The 19,513-nt window shown below is 41.1% G+C and overlaps 2 protein-coding genes across 3 annotated transcripts in view; both read left to right on the top strand.

The window, feature by feature from the left end:
• Positions 1 to 19,513, top strand: part of rftn1a (raftlin, lipid raft linker 1a) — a 49,080-nt gene that overhangs the window by 13,163 nt on the left and 16,404 nt on the right. The gene's annotated exons all lie outside the window — the stretch shown is intronic.
• LOC114156309 (paramyosin-like) lies at positions 14,539 to 16,315 on the top strand. The gene has a single exon (XM_028036671.1). The coding sequence runs from the start codon at positions 14,592 to 14,594 to the stop codon at positions 15,624 to 15,626; it is 1,035 nt and encodes a 344-aa protein (XP_027892472.1). The 5' UTR covers positions 14,539 to 14,591; the 3' UTR covers positions 15,627 to 16,315.

The raw sequence follows: 19,513 nt of genomic DNA, 5'->3' as shown, positions 1-19,513 counted from the left end.
GGTTAGCATTCAAAACACTGTAAAATTAACAAAGCGTCAGCACCGGGTAACATGGTGTTGGCAATATCATGCTGTGGGATGTTTTTCTTCAGCAGGGAGTTAATGGAAAGATGGATGGTGCTCAAAAGAGAAATAGAGGCCTGCGGTTTTGCTTTCAGTTGGAGAGCAACAGTAAACACAAAACCGGAGCGACAGTGGAATGATTTAAATCAAAGCTTATTAATGTTTTAGAATAGCCCAGTTAAAGTCTAGACATGAATCTTACTGAAAATCTGTGAGAAGACTTGAAAATTAATGTTCACAGACTCTCTCCGTTAAATCTGTTTGAAGCTGGATATATTTTTAGATGTGTGAAGCTGCTAGAGAAATCCCAAAAGATTTGCAGCTGTAAGTACAACAAAAGATTGTATTGACTCAGGAAGACCAAATACAAATGCACCACAGTCCTCATACTTTTATTAGTGAAGAAAAATCCTTCTATCTCACGACTATGTCCTAGTTTGTCAAACTTTCATATATATTACCAAAAGAACACGTTAAACTTTAAAAAGAAAAGGGGGAAAAAAAATTGTCCAAGGGTGTGAATTCTTTTTCAAGGCGCTGTTAAATAAGAAGTACAGCAACGAACACACACAGAGAGAGTGAGACCACACACAGGCTCACACTGCGTTCCTACCAGCAAGCAGGTTGGCTCGTTCGCTCTCGCACAAAACACTTTATGGCACTCAGTCAATGGAGTAAGTTTTATCTACCGGCAGGCAGGCAGGTCATTTATATGGTAAACTCCCTGATGCCACCTGAGCTGCTTAAGATGGGCAGACTATATTTTAGGATAAAGGCAGCTGCTATGAATCGAACGCGCATGTGTGTGATTGTGAATTGGTATGTGTCTGCCTCCCTCCCTTCCCTTTTTATCTGTGATATAGAGACCATGAGAAGTAAAGGATTCCTGGAGGATTATCTGATTGTTTGTGGAGATTGAGAGACCTCATTCCCAGCAACGGGATTATTTGTATATATATGAGTGTGTGTGTGTTTGGAAGAGGCAGATAGAGGAATCTCTGTGTCAGCCCATGACATTGAGGAAACCCACGGTCAAATCCATGCTTTAATTCAATTTGGCTTTCATTAATGGCATTATTTTTTTCCCTGCCAGTGTGACTTCATGACTCTTAGGCTGCAAGGGAAAACAAATATCTCCTCTCAGGCGCCATTGTGAAATATGTGAAAGATGTCTGTTTATGAAGCTACATTGTGCCCTCAGAATGAGCCACTTTATGCTCTGGATGAGGAGGGAAACAGTGAGCTTTCCCAACTCGACCTTTGACAAGCGAGTGATGAAAAATGCGGCCAATGAGTGTGGAGTCTGTGTTCGTTTTTATTAGCCTTGATTCCAAGCAATGATTGAGCTGAGAAATATGTCTGTGTGACTAAGCCTCATCCTCTCACACCGTGTCACAGCGACCCTGTGGTGCACCAGGGGAGGATGAGGAGAAATATCTTGAATGGTTCAGACATTTTGCCCCGTGGGTCACACACGGACAGTTTTCTTTATTTGTCGGGGGCCGTCGCACCATATGACCCGAAACCAACAGGCTAATTCTCCTCAACAGTCTTATTACTCTGTGATCGCCAATCTGCTCAGCAATCACTGTGGGAGCCCTGAGGCTTAGGTCGCAATAGCTCTACACAGAACCAAGCCAAGAACATACAACAATTTAAAGAAATGGGGAAATATGTTTAAAAAGAGAAAACGTATCATTTTTACAAGCCTTAATAAAACTCGGGACAAAGATAATTTTGTCCCTCCCTACTTCCTTTTCACTTTACTATACAGTTTCTTAGCAATCAGTTATTTTTGAAAAGTTATGGAAGTAAATGATGATAAAAATCCTAAAATATGATACAAAATTTAAATCAGGAGCACATAATTTTAAACTTATTCGTTTGATGCAAATCAGCAGGATCAAGGTGTGCAGAAGATGACTTGCTGAATATTAATGGGAGGATCAGAATTGGGAAGAAATGAGATTTGAGTGCATTTTAAATGTGAATTTGGCATGATGGTTGATGCCAGATGAGTTGGACTGAAACTGCTGATCTCCTGGGATTTTCACACACAATAATCTTTCAGGTTTACAGAAAATGGGCCAAAAAAAGTGTCAATACCCAGTGTGCAGCATTTGTCTGGAGAAAAATGCTTTGTTGGCATCAGAGCAGTATGAGCAGTCTGGTTTGAGATGATACCAAGGTAGCTAAAATCAGCATGTCGGAAACCTTGATGCAGATGGGCCACAGCAGCAGAAGACCACATGTGCTGCCACTCTTGTGAGCGAGGAACAGCAAACTTGAGCTTTTTGATGAGGAAAAGTTGCATCTTAGTCTCATCTGACCAGAAGTTAATTCATAGTTTTAAGTTCATTTAGCATAATCCAAATATTTATGTTTGTAACAGTAGCAAAAAAAATCTCATTGATCTAGTGGTTGCTATGGAATCTTGGTGACCAGTTTTCTTTATTTATTCCTAGCCCTCATGAGGCTTTGCGTGATTTATGGGCGCAACTTCCGCCGTAAACCGGAACCGCCGGTTTGTTTACATGTTAGCAACTCGCTCACCAGCGTTCGTCAGAGCTTTTTAGGATATAAAATATGTGGGAACATCAACTATCACAGCTTAAATGTGGCAATATTGTTTTACCGCAACCTACAGCTATTGCGGGGAGGGATGGTGACCTTCAGAAATGGCCGCAAATAACCCGCACTCGCTTATTTAGCTACTTCACTGACTCTGTTGCTTCAGATACGGATGCGGGGTTTCTTCCGTTGGCTTTTTATCCACACAATGAAACGAGCACACATAAAGCATTTTGGGTTCTCTGTTCCAAGTTTAGAATTTTTAGCCAAATTCTTTTTGTTTCCTTAGCTGTCGGTAGGTGACGACAACTACCGCTTATCACAGAAACTCTGCCTTTTTGTTTCAGGAGCACGTTCAAAACACATTTGCTGATGCAGCCACAAATTAAACTTGGTCTGATTATTAGAGTACAGCCACGAACAGCACAACAGTTACCCGAGCTCCACAAGGCAATCTTACGACCTTCTCCAGTGGCAAGTTGCTTTCTATAACAGGTTAATGTGTGATTCGGTTCGGTTCTAGTCCAGTGGGGGGAGATTATCCGTATTATGGTCTGAAGCGCAGGAGCTGCGGTCATTTCTCCTGATTTGCAGCGTCACTCAGCAACTGAGAACCTCGAGGTTATGGTTCTGATGGACTAAATAAACCCAGATATTTTATTTTGTTTTATATTTGCTGATCCAAACATAATGATAAAACACACTTGCTGCAGCCACTTCATTAACTTTATTATTTTTAAAATTCAAATAAAAAAAAAAAAATCTAATTCACATCACACTAAGCTAATATTATGTAGTTCTGCTGTTTTATACTGTCGGCACAAACCTGCAGCTCAGAACTTCCCTGCTTTTCTCTTCTTTATTACTGTCAGAGAAACAAGCTGCTAGCTGTGCTGTTAATTCACGGTTATTCCGTTACAAAACTTAACGCTGTGTTCCTGTAATAACACATAATTACGCTCTTCTGTACTGAACAGCTTTCTGATAGCACGGCGTGGCCGTAAACAAGTTTTACTAAATATTGTACAATAACCGAAAAGAGAGATGTAACTTCTATCATGAATATAGATTAGCCAAAAACCCTACAAATTACAATGAAATACTGCTACTTCCGGGTGCTGCCGGAAATAAGACCCATAATCATTTCCCCAGTAAGCCTCCCAGGAATAAGGTGGATAGTTATTGTCCCTTACCAACCTTACCATCCTGTTCACTGTGAGTTGTCAAGATAAACTTGAAGCCTTTCTAGTCTTCTTTGCCACAGTTCCAGATGCTAACATTTGAATTACTGCTTCAAGACTCATGAAGATAAGAGAATATCTGTCTCACTAGAACGTCTGATTTTTTTCCCCCTGAAAAAAGTTAATGTTACATCATACGAAGACAGGCTGAACAACTTAAAACAATAGAGATGCAATTTCAAAAATGTTACATTTGTTTTACCAGAGATGTTGGAGGAGTTGCGCTAAGTTTCATTTACCTCCGAAGTCGGAACTCTGAGCTGGAACAGCCGTCATTCCCGAGTCAATAGCGTTCCAACATAGTCTGAGAAGACAGGAATCCAATATGGCGACACCCTGGTAGCCGTTGTTCTGTAGCGCCTCTTGGTTTAGTTTCCTCAGTTTACGCGGAGCTTTGATTTTAGACTCACTCCTACAAGTATGACTTGTAAAATAAACATGTTTTCACCACAACTTACTATTGTTGATGCAAGGAGCTGCCGTATTGGATTGGAAAGTTGGCATTTGGGAGTGTTCCACTGCATTTTCTCCAACTTAAATAAATAATTTATTTAATTCTTAAACATCTGCAAAATGTGGACTGTATCTGGAATGGTATCGTAAAAGTTGAAGCAATGGCAGATTATTTTTAAGAAGGAAAAAAAAGCACATTATATACTGTATATATATATATATAAAAATAAAAATATCTATGACAAAAACCTTTCAGCATCATATTTCTGAATTAAATGTTTTTCTTTCCTTAAACAGATTTTAATACGTACATATATATATATATATCGTCATTAAAATCTGTTTAAGGAAAAGAAAACAAACATTAAGTTCAGAAATATGATTCTGAAAGGTTTTTGTCATAGATATTTTTTATCCTCACCAACCTTTTCACCGATTAAAAAAAAAAAAAATCTTGCACGTTTTTGTGCGTCTCCTTGAGGCCACCATACTCCACGTACTAGGATCGTCATTAGCTCAGTGGCTGCACCAGTTGGTTACTCTGACATATCAGCAGGAATGCTCAGTATTAACTCAAACAGCCAGGTGTGACTTTTTATCCAAGACTCCTGCGCTTCAAGGCTGCGCTCAGATAATGAGCAGCAGGAACAAAGAGACAGGAAAACTTGAATAGGAAAGGAGGACGCAGAAAAGAGTGACGGAGGAAATAAAAGAGCGGTGGAAAAACATCAAGGAGGCGTATCAGAAGAACACCTCATGAAAAACCAAAGCAGCAGCGAGCCGGAGTTTGGAATCGGGGAGGGGAAGAGAGGGGGCGAGGAGAAGTCGAGAGAGAGAGGTGTGAGGATGAGCGAGTGGAAGTCAGGACTCGGTGTATGTGTGAGGAAAGAAGTTAAGTGTGATGCAGTGTGACTGACGCCCGTGTCTGGAAGCAACGAGGAGCTGAACTCTGCTGATGACTTTCTTCTGTCCTGCAGAGACAGAGACCCACTCAGCTCATTAAAACCTATAACAAGTATCAAATGCTCAGCCCCACGTGTGTGTGTGTGTGTGTGTATGTGTTGGTGTGTCTGGTTGCAGGGCTTTTGTGTGCCACAGGGAGACTTTATTTAGAACAGATGTATGTGTGTGTGAGGTTTAATGCTCCAATTCTAAGAGTATTTGTCTGCGTACGTGATCCCCATAAAAATCATATGATCAATGTCTCCTCTGTCCACAAACAGTGATGTATTCCTTCCACCTTTTTATGATATATATCCATGCTGCTGGGATATGTGTGATGAATTTGGCACTGCACAGATCCATCAGTCTTAGACAGCTGCATTGCCTGACACACTTTTCAAGGCGAGCGCTGCATGTCAACGTTTTTTTCCCTGAAAGGCTGTCAATCTGACATAGTTCAAGTCATATTTGTGCAGGATTTTTCACAGGGCGTCAATCTTATTGGCACCAAGCCTTGAGAAAATGCCATCAAGGACAGCAGAGTGTTGCTGTGTGTCAAAAGCAAGCCAGGTTGGAATTTCGCAGCCTCACAAGTACATCGCCACTGCGTGCGCTTTAAGCTTCACGCCATGTTTTCTCACCTTGCCTCCTGCTTCTACTTGCCAGTCACTTTTGTGAACCTGACGCTGGTTTCTGGGAAAATTCTCAGACCTCTTTTCCAGAAAGATTGGTAAATCAATGATTAACATTTAGAGATGTACTGATCAAGCTTTTCCTGGCTCACACCATTTTTTGGTTTTCTTAGATGTCTGACCTCACAATTCCAATTAACTGGTTCAAGACAAAAACACATAAAAGTGAAAATGCTAATTTTTGTTGGTGTTCCCCAGTCAGCAGGTTTTGTACAGTTTTGAGCTGCTGAGTTCTAATTCCTGTTTACGGACTGAGACATAAGTATACCCTATGGGCAGCCCCTTTAGGGTATTCAGAGAAGGTTGTAAATAGACTAACAAATAGAAAAAGTTAAGTAATTTTATGTATATTAAAAAAAAAACATTAAAGAAAGTGAGCCATGACTTCTATGTGGGGTATACTGAACATGAGTCTGAATTCTGTTGTAGCATTGCACATTACTATTCTGTGTCAATGATTTTTCTTTTTCTTTATCTAATAAATTATTCCCTACTGGGACTAAAAGGTTTTGGTTTATTTGGGAAATATTCAGTCTCTTTAAAAAAAAAAAAGAGAGAGAGAAATTGATTATGGAGTTAACATTTACAATTTTCTCTAGTATCATACATAATAATGCATGTCAGCAGCATTAGGCTACTGCTAGAAGGTTAGCTAGAGGGCTAGCATTAGCTTTCTGAAACTGTAGTCTCTGTGAACATAAATATGTAAACTCATATTTTCAAAAGGCTGCCAACATTTCCTAAATCCTGCATTTTCCTTTATGACAGGGGGATGGAAGCTTAAAAGCAACAAAAGAGAAACTTTGCTGAACCCTAGCTCTCTCTCACTCTCACAGCCCGATCTGACTGCAAACCTGTCTTGACATGTCATACAAAATGGCTTTCTTTTGTACTTCTTGGAAAATCTCTGCTTCTCCTCACTTGATTTTGTGTTAAACACCTCACTGTCACTGAAAATATCTACGTTTCAGTCTGCTCCTCTCAGTAACTGCGCCCCCATACCAAAGAGAGTCATTGACGGCCTGACCTGATGGCGATAACGTGCAGTGGGTTATCTGATAGAAAAAGATTGGATATTTGAGTTTCCAACCAGCTGGTCACAAGTCAAGACAGGTAACTTTAGAATAACCACTGTTTCTCTCCATAAAAGCACAAATATGCCGCAGGTTCTTTGATACATGTCAAAATGAACAAATTACAAGATTATCATCTATGCATGAAAGCAAACGTCCCAGGTCTATATCAGATTTTTCTTAAATTAAAAAAATGGAATGCAACAAATTACAGATGGTTGGCCAATGCATTTATAGACTGAAAGCAGTGGGAGTTCTTAGTGCTTTTACTAAAAGAAAATTCCCATTTGTCAGCATTTGGCTTGCCAAGTCTGGCATCACTATAAACTAGTAGCTTTTGTCCACATTCCCAAACCAGCATGGAAGCTCCTGGCTGCTGGAATGTTGATTATTTTATAGATACTGTTTTGGCCCACTCCCTTTCGTAAAACCTCTGCAAGTCATTAGAAGGCTATTTGAATAAACGTGAACCTCCAGCAAGCACAGGGATAAGCCTTGAGGGGTGCTTTAAGTAGTAAATCTGCCTGCATCACCTAGCAGGCTTAGTGGAAACTCTGCTTCCACATGCGTACGGACTAAACGGACAAAAAAAAATAAAATTGGTTCATACACACACAGCAGAGATAATGTCCTCCACTTTCATTAGGAAAACTCAACATTTGTACAGTAGAAGGGGAATTAATAATTTCCTTTGAAGATGGCTCCGGAAACATCTTGTAAAGTCCGGTTCAAAAAGCAAGGCGTGTGACTGATGTGGTCAGAGCAGTTGCTGGGGGATCGAAATAGAATATCAGGGATCAACAGCTGAACAGCCGCTCAGATTCTCTTTGGGTCTGTCTGACAATGCCACCTCGAATATATTCTCACTCTATAAAACACTCCCCCAACATTTTAAAGCCTCAAAACCACATCGCCACCTCCAGCGTGGTTAAACGCACACAGAGTTTGTACACTGTGCTAATACCGTCTTCCCCTGGCCTCCACAGCTGGCTCTATAAAACCAGCTTTTCTGCCCTGAGCCATTCCCATGCTCCCATTGTGGAGCAGGGATTGCAGCCTCCCTTATTTTTATTTTTTATTTTAAATCCCACAGTGGCAGACAGTATAAATGAAGTCGCTTCCCAGCCTTAAGCGCAGCGCATAACACCCTAATAACTTTCTGGATGTCTCGGCTGAATTAGCTCGGGCTGCGTCTCGTCGGTGGGTGAGTGCCAGCCGAGCAGAGCTAATGACAGCTAATGACTGTTTACAGTGACAGGATCGTTGTTATCCCCCCCGCCCACCACCACCACCTTCCATATCCCACCCCCAGCTCTACAACTCCACAACTCCACCCTCATCCCCAGCTGTTATTATTATTATTATTACCACTCCACTGCTTTTGATAAGTCTCCACAGACACTCGTTTAAGTGCTGGCTTGATGAAAAGCTCTCTCAGTTCCAAGCGTTTATGCCAAAATGATGTTTTTTCTTCTTCTTCTTCTCACTTTGTTTAAGTGAGATGGGAGTCAGAAAAGTGTGTACTCACGTGCAAGTATCCTAACACTGTTGCCAGCTTCTCGTGTGCTTGTGTGTCTGAGTGAACACGCCAGATGATGGAGAACAAATTGAAAATGAGATGGCTTGCAGAACCCACCGCCCAGCTGCCCGCCGCCCCCTCCGCTCAATCTATGCGTGGATGTGTGTCCATGCGGTTGGTGTGTGTCTGGTTAATTTATTCAGGTTATTTTCTCATCTCCAGACCCATGCAAATGAGACTGAGTAGAGGAGGATGACAAATGTCGAGATGGAAACAGACAGCCCTATTTCTGCATTTTCCCCGCAACACCTTCTTCCCTTTTTGTTGCTGGCTTGTTTTTCCACTTGGTTTCTGTTGTTTACGTCCTCTCAAACACCTGGCACCCCATTTATTGAAAAATCCCACTTTTGATTTGAGTACATTGATTTGGATCCATCTCAGGAGGTAGTTAAAAACCAAAAATAATTCCTAATTTGTACTTTTACTTTTTGAGATGATTGGACTGTCCCGGAACTTTTCATTGGTAATCCATGACTTCATGTTTTAGAATCTAAATATTACGTCTTATCCGTGACTCTCTTTAAAATTGAAGATGCAAAAGCAAATGCCATTAAGTTAGCAGACATCCACTGATTTTAAATAACTTCTTGCATTAACTTGACTACGCCAGCAAATGAAATCATCTTCAATTGAGTCACTTCCATTTTGTCACTTCTGACCAGGTATAAGCAGATTATTCAGACTTTTTTTATTAGCCACCATGCATTGGCAGAGCAGAATGGTGGTGTTTTCCTCTTCCTATCATGTGCTTCCATACTACTCCACCATGTATCTAAGGGTTAACTGAGGAAAATGTGAGCCCATCGCTTAAAAAAATTAAAGCTAAAGCAGAACTGGACTCTGCAACAAAATGGCCCAAACCTTTCCAGATAATCCACTATTAACAGACATAAACATACAGTAAAAAAATCAATTTTCAATCAGTGTTTTGCACCAAACAGTTTTTACTGTTAACAAGTTTTTATTATTAAAACCACGACAAACTAATGATGGTAAAGGGCAGCACTGGGTTAACTCGGGGAATCTCATCTGTCCGTTTATCAATCAACTCCAAACCTCTTCTTTATTCTGTCACAATTATCGATTTATTCCATTTTGATGATCAGGCTCCAAACTTTGCAAGGACTGACCGCCCCGCTCACCGCTTCCTCATACACACAAAGCCAGTATCCTTCCCATTCATACCTGGTGACGTCACTCCCACGTCGACACACCTAAGTGTCAAAGCCTCCTGCTCCTGTCATATCAATAATTACTTATTTCATTCATATGGCTCTTACAGAGCCTCAGTGAAAACTTGTTTATTATTATTAACTGTTTGGTGCAAAACACTGATTGAAAATCGATTCATTTTTTCCGGTATGTTTATGTCTGTTAAGGCTAAGATGGAACTGAAAGCAGCTCTTTAAACCATTCAGACTAGAACACAACAGAGACACAATCAGAACTGTCAGATGATTTATTACCCGCGATAATAACTCAGAAATAGTCCAAATTATAATGTGTTTTTATTTCTTTACTACTTACAGAAAGTTTCTGTTTATATCGTAGGTTTGTGGTGCCTTTCTATCCTAAAGAAAGATATAAAACTTCAGATATTTCACAAAAAGATTCTAACATTCATGGAAAAACCTCACATAACCTTATATTAAAGCATAAAGTACGGCGCCCACCGTAAGAAAGGCTTACAGTATTCAATTATGCTGCATAACTGACCAGTACAGTATTGCGAGGGAACGCAAAAGTTTTGCGAGGTAACGCAAAAGAAAAAAAATCCCCCATGTCCCTTAAGGGGCTCCGTACGCTTCAGCCTTTCGCATCAGCTCCGAAACGGCCTTTTTTCTCTCCTCTCCCTCGGGATATTTTTTAGCAAAGACAGAGTGTTTGTTCTCGAAATGTCTTTCAACATTTGACTTCTTGTTGTTTGCCAGTCTTTCGCCACATATTAAGCAGACTGGTGAACCAGTTTCATCAGCGGTGAAAGCAAAATGATCTGTCCAGGTAGCATTAAATGTTCTGCCATCTTCAGAATGTTTCCTTTTCTTGGATTTATTCATGATGTATCTTCCAGGCAAGGATAAAAAAAAAACGCGGTCTGCCAGACATGTGGGGTTCGCCAGGAATGCCTGTCGCACATCGGCGGACATGACGTATATTTTGGGTGCTAAAAATGTTCAAAACTTTTTGTTTTAATGTTACAAGTTTACCATAATCTTCAGATTTAGAAATTTATTTTAAAATTATTTTAATTTATAATTTTTTAATGATTTAATTTTAATAAAATATTCTATTTCCCAAAGTCACTGGGAGCCACAACAGAAGGATGAAAGAGCCACACATGGCTCCGGAGCCATTGATTTGCCGACCCCTGCGCTGGGTCCCGCAGGGGCCCGCAGGTGTTCTCCTGAAGGCTCGCAGCTTCTCCTTGTAGCTGGACCCCCGGCCTTTAAATGCGCCCTTCCTCGCTCGTCGGTCCACTCTCGTCCAGGACAGTTGCTGCACCTGCTCCATGAGCGTCTCCGGAGGTCTGATGGTTGGCACGGGGAAGCCTCGTCTCAGCAGGTCCTCTGATGCCTCCTCCACCGTATCGTAGGTTCTGGTTCCGTCTTCGTATCTAACACGCAGCTTCGCGGGGAAGAGGGTCTGAAAGTGGATGTTATTTTCCTTCAAAACTTTGCGGATTTCTTTATATTCCCTTCGTCTTTTAAGTATGAGAGGTGGATAGTCATGATCCAGGTGGATGTGATTTACTTGCCATGTAAACCCCTTCCTCTGCCAGGCCTTACGGAGTATCATCTCTTTCGTACTGAAGCTTCAGAACCTGATGATGATGGAGGTGGTGGCGCGGCGGCTGGCGGCTGCGGCCCCACAGACCGATGAGCTCTTTCAGTGTGGAGTTCAGGGTGTCTTCGTTTAACTCAAGACCTTGACGGAGTAGGGCTTCGACAAATGAGATCATCGTCGATTCCTTCTCGGATCCCTCCGGTACCCCATATATCCTTATGTTCTCTCGTCTGGATCGACTCTCCAGATCCATCAATTTGTCCTCCAGCTTAGCGTGTAGCTTTAGCATAGCCGTGATAACCTCCTCCGTATTTAGGATCCTTTCCTCTGCTTTCTCCATACGTCCCTCCACCTCCTCCAGCCTGGTGTTCACCTTCGCAAGTTCTTCTTTTATCGTCTCAAATTGTTCTTTATTTTCTTGGCGAAACCCTTTTAGTTCTCGCAGGATCAGTTCAGTGTCGGTCATTTTCAGGCGCTGCTCCTCGTGTGGCTTGTTAGCTTCAACCCGCTAGCTGCTAATTGTTGCTGCGTCTTTTCTCTCTCACCCACCTGACTTCAGTCGGCGTTTATTTCTCGAGATAGTGGTACAATCTTGTCCCTGCTTTTTAAGTTATTATATTGGTATATTTACTTAGGTTCTATGGGGAGAATTTCTCTAATTACTCCGGTTCATCCTGTGGTGGCGTTCAACATGCCATCTGTGTGTGTGTGGTGGGGGGGGGGGTAAAAGCAGCTCAGGATGGTCATGACATTTGCTCACCAACTTTGTGACACTTTGATTTGGTAAAGTCCTTCCCACCTCTAAGAAGGTCTGGAAGCTACCATTCAAACGCCACCACAGGATGATTCTCATGACCTCTGGGGAGGGTCAATGGCAGTGGTGCTCAGTGTACCTGTGTGTAAACGTGTGTGTGGGGGGGTGCATATGTGACCACATGTAAGGGATTTAAAGTACAACACAATTGAAGTATGAAAAACAATAAGTGATAATCACTATCAAGAATAATATACAGTTTGTTACATTTCCTAGAGAAGTTTAGATTTAGAATCTTGTAATTCCCTAAGGTTTTGGTCACCAAGCCGTTTGTGCATCCCTGCGTACCTCTAAAGAAAACCTACAGCTTAACTGATTTACTGCATTATTTATGGCAGCACGATTAGTCAGTGCTGACTATGAGTTTGTGATTTCCTTCATCCGTTCCAAAAACTGTCACTTAAATTTTAAACTCTTATAGACTTTTTTTACTGTAACACTTGCTAGTATTATACATTTCAGTAAATGTTCCTCATTTGTACATGTACTTCTTAAGAAAATGTGACAGACAGTAAACAGGCCTACTCGAGGCTACTCAAATTTAACTTTTATTTTTCCGCAGTTAAAGTGAAAGACAACCTCTAACATTTCTCCCTTTCCAGAATTTGTCCTCGCATCATTGTGAATGCTTTCGTTCAGTTTTTTTTCTTGCTGTTGAATCGACACTGATCTTCCCACTGCTTCATGCTTTCTCCAAAATAGTAAAGGTTGGTTTAAATACATTTGAAACTCGTAGATTTTTTTTCTGTAACACTTGCTCGTGTGATACATGTCAGTAAAAGTTCCTCATCTGTGAATTTATTTCTGAAGAATATCTGACAGGGACTTAACAGGCCTAGGTGAGGTTACTCTGAGCATTTGTTTTATGTACTTCATAAAACAGATGCTGTTTGTATTTCACCATGTCCAAATTACAGACAACTATCAGCTGGTATATATATATATATATATATATATATATATATATATATATATATATCATACCAATTTCCCTTACGATAAATAAAGCATATATTTGTATTGTAATAAATTCAGCCAATAAGATTCCGAGAAAGCTTACAAGCCCACAAGAGAACTATTGCCATAGTAATATTAATGATGACATCACAGACCTTTTCATGCATCATACACAAGAATTGTATCTTATAAAGACACACAGTTCCATAGAAATTTACCCACTTTTCACTGTGCGGCTTGTGCGAATTGTGCGGATTGAGCGGATTGTGCGGAAAACATTGTTTTGAGCAAAACCTGTTTGAATAAACCAGAATGCAGAAACCAATGGCCTATCATCTCAACAACGAGCTGTTTGACATCTTTCAGCAGGAGATCAAGGAGCTGCATCAAGATGTTGCGGCCATTACGATGGAGAAAGTAGACACAGAACGCTACTATGAAGACCTTGTCTCAGAGGAGAGGGAGGAGAAGCAGGCCTTGCTTCTGGAAATTCAGGAGCTTAAGGAGAAGCTGGAGAAAGCTGACTCCAAGAACCAAGGCCTGGTGGGCAGAGATGAGACAACGTGCTGCCCCACAATACAGGAACTTCAACAAGAGATAAAGGAGATGCAAAAGAAACATCATCAGGAAATTGAGATGCTCACCATTGAGCATGAAATTGATCTCGCTGTGGCTCAGAAAGAGGTGAAGGAGCTCCAGGAAAAGCTGAAGAATGAAAAAAATCTTGGTGCAGAAAGGGATTCAGTGAAAAGGGAAGCCATTAAGATTCCCCTACAATTCTCTTGCCACAAGAATCAACTGGAGCTCCAACAGCTGGAGAAAAACATCCAAGAGGAAAAAGCACTATGGGTCCAGGCAGAGAATTTCTTGGAAATATTGGACCAAGAACTGAAAACTGAACAAGAACGTAGAGCCCAAACTGAGGCAGACAAACAGGAAGCAGTGGAGATTGCAGAGGAACTAATTAAAAAGCTTGAGGACATGGAGAAAACATCCAAGGAGGCTCCATTTGAGAACAAATTTGAACTGGAACTCCAACAGCTGGAGAAAATGCTCCAAGAGGAAAAAAGACTAAGGGTCCAAGAAGAGAGTAAAAATGCTGCTCTCTTGAAAACTGTAGAGATCCTTCGGCAGGAAACAATCAAAGAACGGCCGAAACCATTGGTCTGTCACCTTAACAATGAGCTGTTTGACATCTTTCAGCAGGAGATCAAGGGACTGCACCAAGATGTTGCGGCCATTACAATGGAGAAATTCAACACCAGACGTGACTATGAAGACCTTGTCTCAGAGAAGAGAAAGGAGAAGCAGGCTTTGCTTCTTGAAATTCAGGAGCTTAAGGAGAAGATGGAGAATGAAAACAAACAGGAAGCTGTGGAGATAGCAGAGCCACTGATTAAAAATCTTGAGGACGTGGAGAACATGTCCAAAGAGGGTCCCACTGAGATCACTTCAGCTGAAAGGGACAAGATTCAACTGGAAATCCAACAGCTGGAGAAAACCATCCATGAGGAAAAAGCACTGAGGATGCAGGCAGAGAATTTCTTAGAAATATTGGATCAGCAACTGAAAACGGAGCAAGAACTTAAAGCCCAAATTGAGGCAGATAAACAGGAAGTTGTGGAAATTGCAGAACAACTATTTAAAAAGCTTGAGGACATGGAGAAGACGTCCAAGGAGGCTCTAACTGAGATCACTTTGGATGATCGGGATAAATTTGATCTCGAACTCCAAAATGTAGAGAAAATGCTCCAAGAGGAAAAAGCACTAAGGGTCAAGGCTGAGAATTTCATAGAAATATTGGATCTGGAACTGAAAACGGAGCAAGAACTTAAAGCCCAAATTGAGGCAGATAAACAGGAAGTTGTGGAAATTGCAGAACAACTATTTAAAAAGCTTGAGGACATGGAGAAGACGTCCAAGGAGGCTCTAACTGAGATCACTTTGGATGATCGGGATAAATTTGAACTCGAACTCCAAAATGTAGAGAAAATGCTCCAAGAGGAGAAAGCACTAAGGGTCCAAGGAGAGACTGAAAATGCTGCTCTCTTGAAAACTGTAGAGTTTCTTCGGGAGGAAACGGACAAAGAACTCCAGAAAGAAAGGGCTCTGAGAGAAGAGGCAGAAAGAGGTAAGTTGGAATTGGAGAAGGCAAGTGATATACTTTACCAGGGTTTCGAGAAAGCCTGCAAGCTGACAGAGACGCTCTCGGCTGAGACCGTACTTTTTACCAACAAGCTTCAGGCAGACGACCAGAAACAGAGATCTCTGCTCAAAGACATCCAGGAACTCACCCTCTTGCTGGAAAAGGAAAAAACCCTAAGGATCAAGGCAGAGAACTATGAGATGGAGGCCATAGAGATCATAGAGGCTTTGCAGAAGGAAGCAAAATATAGATCCCAGAAGAACAAAGATTTGAAAAAGAAACACCATCACATCAAAGCCCAACCTTTTTAAAGTTATGTGATTAACAACCTTGTTGTTAGATTAATACTTTAATTCATGTAAAAATAACTCATGTTTTTCTGTTTCACCACACCTGATTCAAATGATTGCATGACCTCCTCTGCAGCCACCAAATACTGCAAAAGTCTGTCACTCAGCCATTCACCTGAGTCCGGAGAAGGAGACACCTAAAGCATGTAGGGCATGGGTACTGGAGGACTACGGTTGGGAATCACTGCGGCGGCGGTCGATTCCCGGTCTGTCCACCCTTTCCCGTTTGTTTTCCCACTTCACCCACCTTGCCTGCTGGCGATTGTAATTCCAGTGTATGGAGAGAATAGATTATGACGAGAATTTATTGATGCAGCACATTGAAATGACGGCCATCGAGAAAGCCTAGTGCTCCTCTGATCCAGAGATCGGATCTTTGTCCCGCCCCGGCAGCCAATGAACCAATCAACAGCTAACTCCAAACCGGCCCGGTCTGGTCGGCCCGATTGGAACCGCAGCTCTTGTGGTTCCAGGGAGCCGGGTGGTACCGGGCTGGAAGTGCTAATGCAAAAATGATCAGCCCTGCTGACCCGGTCTGACCAGGGCCAGCCCGGGTCTGGCTGTGCAGTGCAAAAGGGGCTACAGACACATTCACTCCCTTCAGATACATGAAGTGGCCTGAAACACATCATACAGCAGGGGTCTCAAACTCCAGTCCTCGAGGGCCGCTGTCCTGCAACTTTTAGATGTGCCTCTGCTGCACCACACCTGAATAGAATAATTAGGTCATTAAGGCTCTGGAGAACTGATCAACACAAGGAGGAGGTAATTAAGCCATTTCATTCCAGTGTTTTGTACCTGTGGCACATCTAAAAACTGCAGGACAGCGGCCCTCGAGGACTGGAGTTTGAGACCCCTGCCATACAGTGTCATTTTGTTTTAAATGTTGCAAGTTCTAAGTCAGTGTTTCATTTTTATTGTACTCCTTTATTTAATAAGAAAAGGCTTAAAAACAAACAACAACATAAAAGGAAAGGACAGTTTTGTATTTTTTTTGACTTGGGATTCAGCCTTTTAACTGTAATATAAATAGCTTCTTGTGTTTGTTTCTGTTTTAAATGTTGAACGTTTTACATCATCATCGTATGTATTCAGACTCGTAATGTAATGTAAATAGCTGTTGATGTTTTTGTCTTTGTTTTAAATGTTGCAGGTATGTTGCTTTTTTGTTATTTCTTTTTATTTTAAAAACACACATGCAAACGTTATGCGAATCATGACTCTGTACTCAAACTCTTATCTAGAGATATCCAATGCTGAAAAAAATAAATAAAAAAATCCAATGATCGTTCCATATCACGATATGGAACGATCATTGGATTTTTTTATCTTGGTAATTGTCACCATAGCAACCAAGCTTCTAAAATTGCATTTGCTTTGTGACGTCACGCGTGCAAGATTTTGCGTTTTACTTATCAAACAGTGCAGCAATTTAAATGTATTATTTAAGTCGGTAAAAGAAAAATGCAGAATGCATCATGTCATTGACTTGAGTTGTTTATATGCTTCTCCCTCTTCAAATTACTTTTACCCTGTAATGACTGATTTTATCCATATTTTCTGGGGAAGCCTGTGGAACCAACATGAACATTTGCTGCCTTCTTCCTTTGCTTCTTTCTTTTTTATACCAGGGCCACCACAAAATGAATAACCTCACTGATTGAGCTCTGAAATGAATAAAAAGTCATTCAGTTAATCATTCAGCTACTCAGAATCAGCACAACATTGACTCTTTCCATCTTTAAGATGACTAGAACAAACTCCTCACTGTTGAATCCATGGTGTTGGCATCACTTTATCACAGATGATAATAAATAACTGGAAATGTAGAAATATAATTCTACCAAGATGGAGCTTAATCCGCTATTACTGGACACTATTATGGAGTTCCATAAAGTCTAACAGTCTGATTATCACTTATTGTTTTTCATACTTTAATTGTGCTGTACTTTAAATCCATCACACGTGGTCACACACACACGCACGCCCACACGCATACGCACAGGTACACTGAGCACCACTGCCATCGACCTTTCCCCAGAGGTCATGAGAATCATCCTGTGGTGGGGTCAGTCCTCTCCCCCCTTCACACTGTGTATCAGGACGACCTTCTGTTTAAAACCAGAGGTAAATACAACATCCGAATCTATTTAAACTTCTCTTGGTATAGTATATGCTATATATATATTATTCTTGATTAAATAACACTTATTGTCTTATTGTTTTTCATACTTTAATTGTATTACTCTTAAAACTCAGAGGTCAGAAACAGAAACAAAGTGTCACAAAGATGGGATTAACAGATGTTGAAGGAATATTTATTTTAGGGGGGCACATCCGGTCACCTGAAATTAAAAGCAATTAATGATTAGGGTCATAAATCACTCCACCGATTAAATTTTGTCATAAGGGTGCCTATATGTCTCTCGCGCTAATCACCCTGTTTGTTGATGGGCTCCTTAGAGATGGGCACGCTTTTCTCTCGCTCCCTAATGTTGTAAAGAAAAGCTTTCAGCGGCTTCTTCAGATGCATCAGGATTTCGCTTTTCCTTATTTCCTTTGAATCTCCCTTAATTTCCATATTTAATTAGTCCGGCTCATTAAATGCCAGGCACACGGCAACGTATGCCGGAATCATTGCGTGCAATGTTATAGACACAAATTATCTGTAATGTTCTTGTGCGAGTTGCAACACAACACGCAGGCCTTGTTGATTAGCCCCCTCTAATAGACACGCCACTTGATTTGTTTCTTATCAGCGGGGATGTGAGTGGGTTGGGTTTGCAAATGGACGTGCATTTGTGTGTGTGTTCTGGTTTTGCGTTCATCGTTCATATGAGATTAATACGTGTGTGTGTGTGCGTGTTTGTGACGGTGTGGTTGTCAAGTCCAAGCTATCTTACAGAGTAAAATTACCCATCAGGTCTAGTGAAAACATGGCTGACAACCTCTAATCATGGTCATGGGAGGAAAGGGGGAAAAAAGACATTGTCATCATCATACACACACATACACCTTCCTGGTCATTACAGTGGGTGATCAGAGCCAAGCTATACCCCAAAGTCTTCCTCTATGGTGAGAAGCGCCTGGTGTAGATTCATTATTTTAAATAAATTTGGTAAATTTGAAGACTTTTGCGATTATTTTTTTCCTTTTCTTAAATGGCAACTGGTTGTCAAAAAAGCCTTTTCCGTCCTATCATCACAGAAGTCAACATGTTGCATTTACTGCACATTAGGGGGACTTTAACTGAGCCAGTTGCATTTGGAATAAAACAAATCAAGAATTAGTGGAAAAGCTCTTAATGGCCACTGTCATGGACAGTGGCGGATTTGTGAGGCCTGCATGGCATTGTAAACTTTTTGAAGCACCGGCTTTCAGGCAGAAATGAACACAGAAATTATTTATTACAAACAAAACCAACATATGGAATCCAGTAGAAAGTCTGTGCGGCAAGTGTGCCAGCGCAGATTTTGTTAAAAATAAACATTTCTAAAAATTAGAACTCTTCTTCACTGAATAAAATTTTAAATAACGGACTAATTTTAATCTTAATGCCTATGTGAGATTACACTTCTGCGACAAAAGAGGAATTAATTTGAAGGCTTTCAACACATCTTTACAAGAGATGCCAACAAATTTCCGAGCATCTGACATGCTCCGTTTAAAGCTTGCTACTGTACAAAAAGCCTTAATCATCACAATGCTCTGACCTCAGGAGGGACCCTCTCACCGTTGTCGGCGAATTTGCTGCGACGGTTTGTTTCCATACGATAAGCTTCCCCCTAACCATTTCCACTAAGCTGAACAGGTTTTCCTTCCATTATGTCTGGTAATAAGGGACCAGG

The sequence above is a fragment of the Xiphophorus couchianus genome, chromosome 13 (assembly GCF_001444195.1).
Source record: "Xiphophorus couchianus chromosome 13, X_couchianus-1.0, whole genome shotgun sequence".
Classification (NCBI taxonomy): Eukaryota; Metazoa; Chordata; class Actinopteri; order Cyprinodontiformes; family Poeciliidae; genus Xiphophorus; species Xiphophorus couchianus.
This window is presented reverse-complemented; position numbering and strand designations above follow the sequence as displayed.

Excerpts from the sequence above, each read along its gene's own strand:
- LOC114156309 (XM_028036671.1), top strand. The coding sequence starts at position 14,592 with ATGTCCAAAGAGGGTCCCACTGAGATCACTTCAGCTGAAAGGGACAAG.